This window comes from Terrapene carolina, unplaced genomic scaffold (assembly GCF_002925995.2).
Source record: "Terrapene carolina triunguis isolate 2854851 unplaced genomic scaffold, T_m_triunguis-2.0 Scaffold236, whole genome shotgun sequence".
Taxonomy (NCBI): domain Eukaryota; kingdom Metazoa; phylum Chordata; order Testudines; family Emydidae; genus Terrapene; species Terrapene triunguis.
The window spans coordinates 1,174,080-1,180,739 of NW_020664587.1; the positions used below are offsets into that span (position 1 = coordinate 1,174,080).

Sequence of the window (6,660 nt, forward strand, 5' to 3'; positions counted from 1 at the left end):
TCGCCTGTGAATAACGGGGACAGCGCCTCCACTCCTGCCCCACCCATGGGCCTGAAGGACGGTGTGGAAATACCATGGGGCCATCCAGAGTGGGAGGGGAAAGCCCCCCCAGGTGCAGGGGATGTTTCACCAGTATGGGCCATGTGGGGAAAAGGGTTTCCCTCCCTTGCCCCACAAGGCACATCTCATGTGTAGACCCACAGCTCCCTGCCCTGCCCCTTGGGGTGGTGTGAGATTGGTGGGGGTGGGGATAGGGCTGAGGCTGTTGGGGAAGCTTTTGATCTGGATTTCCAACCCTCCTGCACAACACCAGATGGGTGGCTACTAGGGGTAGGCGCTCAGGGTCATCCTGTACTGCTTGGGCATAAGGGGCAGGTGGCACCAACAAGTCGTCCATCCTGGCCTCCAGCTCCCTCCCACCACACTGTTTCAGCTGGTGCTGACCTTTTGCAGCTGGCTGGAAAACCCTCCAGCAGTGCCATGGGTTACCCACTACTACAGGGAAGCTTTGAAATCAGCAACAAAACACAAGTGCCGGGAAATCCCAGACAAATGGAAAATCTGGCAGGTCCTGCCAAGAACAGCACACAGTTTCCCATTGAACTCTGCTGAAACAAAACAGGGGAGAGCCTGGCAGGGAAATGGGGATGGGGCTAAACAGGGCAGTGTGCAGAGCAGAAGTGGGGAGGCCACAGAAACCAGCAGGAAGAAGTGAGGAGTTTGCTGTAGTGGAGCAGATCCCGGGGCAGGGGCCTAACAATAAAGGGTTAACATGGTGCTGAGCCCACTCAGCAGCCAACCCTCTTATAGCGGGGTTCTCCCATAACACTTGCTGCATTGCCTTTCCCACTGGAAAAGCGCCAGCCCAGAACAGGGGTCACAGCTACTAAGTGCCAGTGCTCTCAGCCCGCCCAGCTCTCTCCAATCTCCTCTCCCTGCCACAGCTGTGGTGCTCGGTCCCTGGGAACGCTGGAGCCAGGTCTGGAATGGGATCCCCCAGCACAGATCCCTGAGGTGTAAATCCGCTGCCTGGAGCAGGGACAGCTGCGCTCAGAGAGACATGTCATCCAGGACACCATTCCCCCAGTTTTGCCCGGCCTGCAAAGAGACCAAGAAGTGGTTCTGGGACAGCTGGTACATTCGTCTGTTCACAGGGGCCGGCGCTGGGCCAGCTCGGAAATCGGCTAGTCCTTCTGCAGTGTCTACTTCATCATAGCTCGCCTGGCGCCGGGTCTGCAGCGTGGGGTGGAGCCACTTGTAGTAGGTGATTCTCAGCAGCAGCCCGAGCACAGAGCAGACCAGGGCAGCGAGAAGCACAGGGAGCAGATAGGAGCGCTCACGAAGAGGGGCATTGTACCAGAGCCAGGAGCCAGCGAGGAGCACGCTGTCCACCAGGATGAAGCCATGATAGATTGCGCTGCGCTGCCGCGTCTGCCCCTTGGCCACATTGAACCAGCAGAAATATAGAATCACGGCCACCGTTGCCCTGTAGAGCCATTCCCGCCTGGGGCACTCCATGAAGGCAGTGCCCTGCAGCCAGACCCAGAGGAGCATGGCAGCCCAGATGCCCAGGAAGTGCAGGCCGATGTAGCACGGGAAGAGTGTGGCGAAGAGTGCGACTACCAGGACGCGGGGGCAGAGGAGGAGGAAATTCCACAGAAAGTAGATGGTGGAGGAGAGCGGGCCCAGCTCATGCTTGTCCAACAGGAAGCAGCGGAGGGACTGGTGATAATCCAGTAGTGACCAGGCCACGCATAGGGAGGCAGTGCAAATCCCGAGCCCTATGACAACAGCGGGAGAAAAGGTCACCGGGGAACACAGGCAGTGGGGGCAGCTGCATGGGGCATCAGGCAGTGGCTCAGGCCCTGGGCAACAGTGACCAGCATGGAGAGGTGCTGGCTTCACCCCAACGAGGCATCACTGCAACCAGGCCCTGGATCAACGAACAAAGCCCACTGCTCTCAAGGGCCCCCCCAGCAGGAGGGCTGTGTGTCACAGCTGCTCTCAGGTCCCTTGCACACTTCGCTCGCCCGCCCCACAGGCCTGCACTGAAACATGCCACTTCCTGTTTCAGGGAGCCCCAGAAACGCTTAGGAAGTACCCAGCCACAGGCCAGCCCTTATTCCACGCCCTGCGAGATGCCTGGAATGGGAGTTCCCCACCCCCATGAGGCAGCACCAGAAGAGAAGTGCAGGGCTTCGGGGAAGCCCTCCTTAGCCCGGATGCCAACAGCCGGGGGGGAGGGGCACGGGGGGCACCATGGGGCTGGGAGGATGACTCAGCCATCTCCATTTAGGACCGAGTGAGGTATAGCCACAGGACCTGGGCCACAGTGACAAGCCTCTGAGGCCAAGGCCAGAGGCACCCTGCTACTTCCTGACTAAGGAAGCCCAGCCTGGAGGGAGGGATTGAACCAAGCCTGATTTGTGCTGCCCCCTGCAGCCAAGCACTAAACACTCGGGGGAAATCCTGACCCGCTGGAGTCAATGGAATAGCATCTGGCCCTCAACTGAGCTGGGGGCTCAGGGTTGGCCCAGTTTTGTGTCCCACTGGGAAGCTCTGAGAGCCAATCAATTTCCGAGGGCACTGCCCACCCCACATGTGCCCAGACGCAGGGAGATGCCACGCCTGTACCTGGCTAGGCACACGGCTCCATGGGCCCAACACACCCCTTTCCCGGCTGAAGCAAGGTCTCGGCTCAATGCAGGGCCCTGCTTTGGCCCCTCTTGTTCAGAGTGTTCTGCCTACCACCTCCCAGAGAGGATCCCTCCCCATGGGCACCAAAATCCCAACCCCTCCCCTCTTCTCAGAAGGCTGCTTTGCGGCATCTGAGATGGGCACATTAGCATGAAATGGAAACACCTGCGACTAGGTAACAGTCCAGTCTCCCAGCAGCCAGAACCCCCTTCCTTGCAGCACAGCACATCCCAACCTCCCTCCTAACGCTGCAGGGTCTGGCCAGAGGGCGTCCCAGGTGCAGAGCCAATGCAAGCAGAAGGTACCGAGCCTCTAGGGATTCACCGCCCTGCTACACTGGGCAGCTCTCTAACTGGAGCCCGGCCCTGCACGACGCTCAACCCCAGCTCTGAGCTAATGCGGTGCCTAGCGAGAAATCCCCTAGGGCTGGGACCACAAGACACTGTGGGCAGGAGGGGTCAAGCTACATTCCCAGGGAGAATCAGCACCTCTCCAGTCTGACCGATGGGCTCCAGAACGAGGCCCAGCTCTCGTATCCTTTAGAAGCCAGAGCTGAAGAAGCTCAAGGGATCGTTCCCTTATCCCACTCACCCACTCCTCACCAGGTGGCTCTGTGATAAGGAATCCCCAGTGCCCTGCCCCCACCATGCCCAGGAGCTGTGCCACTCACCCTGGAAAAGCTCCACCTTGTTTGTATGCAGAACAATGGAGAGAGCAAGCGTGAGCTGAGGGGTGCTCTCCAGGAAGGTCTCAAAGAGGCGCAGCATGCTGATGTCGTGGGACAGGAAGACAGCGTAGCCTCGCTCCTGCTGTGGTGCAGTCTCTGCCCTGCATACTCGCCAGCCCACTCTCAGCATACGGAGACACCTGTGCAGACATCACAGCCCTGCCATGAGAGGCTGCTCTACACCAGGGCAGCACCTCAATGCCACAAACACAGCCCTGCCTGTCTGTCACTAGGGCGTGGGATTCCAGAGCCAGCCTGCCCTCAAGACAGCTCTAAATCTGTGCTGGACAAAGTGAATGAGACACTCATTCATGCCCTTCACGTCAAGGGAGATCTCATTTTAATCCCCAGTATCTGCTTTTCCCTGACTTCTATTATGGACAACTATCTACGTCGCCAGTCAGCATTCATGATATGGATGCTACAGAGCATATGCTAACGCCAGGGTCCCTCAGCAGGTTACGTTTCCTGCATGAATAACTTCAGAGTGTCACTCATTTGGGGGGCTTTGGGCTGCGTTTGACAGGCTGAGATCTCACACTCACTTGTCAAGTCACTTTAGGTCCAAAGTTTAGGCTGTATTAATAATCTACCATCAGAAGAAAGAAATCCAGGGGCATCATTTTCTCCCCAGTTCCAATGAAAACAACTTTTGGTTTGGGTTTAACATTCCCCTGAAGTATTTGCAACCCAAACACTGCAGCGAGGAGCACTGCACAGAGTGACCTGAAATCCACTAGAACCGGACCAGAACCAAAAGAGAAAGTGACTTGTCTACTTTCCTTGTCCCAGCTGAACAAAGCACAACCCCCAGCAATCAGCTCAAGTGGTGAACAGCAAACAGTCCGCCCAGTTTTAACAACCATAGGTTCAAATGCAGGAAATGACATTGCTTTTTACACACAGGATACTGAACCTGCCAGTGGCGGCCTGAAACACAGCGCCAGTGTGCAGAGAACCCTGGGAACTTCAGCAGTTTGTTTCTGTGCCCTGGGCAGAGAATGAATGAAACACTCCACCAAGAGAAGAACATGGGGTACTGCCAGAGGCGGTGCTGGAGAGGGACAGGCCCACATGAGCCCAGCGCAGCATTGAGGCTGTCTGCATCAGCCTTTTCTTAGTTACTAGCTCTGCAGCACCCCCTGTGACCGCAACAACTAGCGTATGGGGTCTGCCAGCAGAATACCCAAGCAGGTCTAGGAAATGGGATGGTGGCCTCTGAGTACTGTCTACACTAGCATTCCTGGTGCTACTACTCCCAGAAGAGCAAAACCAGCTAGCAAAGGTGGGACATTTTAGGGAAAATGGCTGGAACTGACAAGGCAGCTGCAGTAGCTTAGGTCTCCTCTGCACCAGAAAACAGCACAGCTTCAACAACCAGGTTAGCTGAACCACTGCTCTCTGCGCTTGCCACTGGACTGTACCGGTGCAGTCAACCCCAGACCTGAGGTCGTGCAGGCGAGGCCTGAGGGAGCTGAGTGTGTTTCACACTTAGGCCTAGTTCAAGCAGAAAAGGTTTGCTGGTATAACTGTGCCAGTGTAGCTATACGAGCAAACCCTCCTCCTGGAGGTATAACTTCTGCTTATACCAGTTCCACAAACAAAGTCACCTATACTGGCTAACGCACTTTTATGTATACAGCCACGTCTATACTAGGTGATCTGCCAGAATAGCAGTGCTGCAAACAAATCCACCTCTGACTGACATTGCTACACTGCAGAAGCGTAAGGGCCTGTCTACACCTAAGCGCTGCAACGGCACAGGGTGCAGCTATGGCACTGTGGCACTTAGTGAAGACACCAAGGGAGAGCTTCCCCCACTGGCATAGGAACACCACCTGTCCGAGAGGCGGTGGCTATGGCAACAGAAGAGGCCCTTCCATCGACAGCACTATCTACACTGGGGACTAGGTCGCTCTCAGGCGTGGGAGATCCACACCCCTGAGGGACGTTGCTATACCGATATAAGTTGGTGTAGACCAAGCCTTACTGTAGACCTGGCCTCCTTGTGCATGCTGGGAATAAAGACAAAAACATGCACTGTTTTGTATGTGTTAGCACCAGGGAGTCACACAGTTCTGACATTTCCTCATGTTGTCACCTATTGCAGCTGCCCCTCCGCAACCAAGCCCTGCCACCTACCGAACGAGTCCCTGACCAGCACGTTACTGTTTGTATAATGGAGGGGCACCAAGGAGGGGAAAATGAACAAAATTACGTTCTTTCAAAATCAGCTTCATCTGGGACCACAACCCTACAGTGCACTAAGAATTACTGAGGGGCCTCACTACCAGGCAGGAATACAGGTGTCTTGACTGTGCACTTCCACACCCTCGCTCTTTGGATTTCAGTTGAACCTTAACCCTGAGTTTGTAACAGCTGGTATGGGGATAATTACAGCCCCATTGTGATATTTTAACCCTTTGGTTACTGACATGTGCTCAGCCTCAACTCCAGTGTAGTGTAGTTTTTATTTGTAAATTATAGTGGGAAATTCAAATCTAGCCTATATGGAGCAGGCTACCTACCCATGGAAGTGACAGCAGCTGTGATGATGAAGGGCAAGGCAAGGCAAAATGTGTGTTCACCGCACTGGGGAGAAGGCTGCAAATGCAGAGCACCAGTGGCACAGGGAAGGTGCTGTTGGGATGTGCAGACCAGTCCAGCACCTGCCACCAGGCTAGTGTTGCAGTTCTGAGCCAGGGGAACAGGTAGGGGTATTCCCACCCACTTGTGCCTAAGGAAATCACCATTCACTCTGGCACCGTTAGTTTCCTCCCTCCAGGATCTGTGTGTGCCCAGCAGCAGGGCCTGCAGGAACCTTCTGGACCCCTCTCCAGCTGAGGTCAGGGTGAAGGACAGGTGGCCCTGGGCTGCAAGATCTCAGCAGAGGGTGAGTTACTGGGCAGGGGGCACTTAACCTGCATTCACCCTCCGCAGTGCCCTTACCTGTAGAGATAGCCCAGCTGGAGGAGGTGCACCACAGCCAGGCAGCAGCCACTGGGAAGGTCCTGCTCGATGTCGTCCGTCTGGTACCAGGCCCAGCTGAAGAACTGCATGGCCAGGGAGGAGAGGCCCAGCAGTGCCAGCACCAGCCCCCCCCAGAGACAGTGCCCAGCCTGCATGTAGCTGGAGGCCACCCACAGATCAGCGACCAGGTCTGCCAAGAAAGCAGCAGCGCCCAGGAGGGCGAAGAGCAGGTCCAGGTACCGGTAACGAGGGGATGAGGGTTGGGG

The 6,660-nt window shown here is 56.1% G+C and overlaps 1 protein-coding gene across 1 annotated transcript; it reads right to left on the reverse strand.

Annotated features, from left to right (window-relative positions):
• Positions 1-573: 573 nt before the first annotated feature.
• On the reverse strand, positions 574-6,654 carry XKR8 (XK related 8; the record flags this gene model as incomplete). Its single annotated transcript, XM_024201434.2, has 3 exons — positions 574-1,781; positions 3,368-3,564; positions 6,374-6,654. Coding segments are annotated over 3 exons (1,209 nt in total), but the record flags the coding sequence as incomplete, so codon positions are not given.
• Between the last annotated feature and the right edge of the window lie 6 nt (positions 6,655-6,660).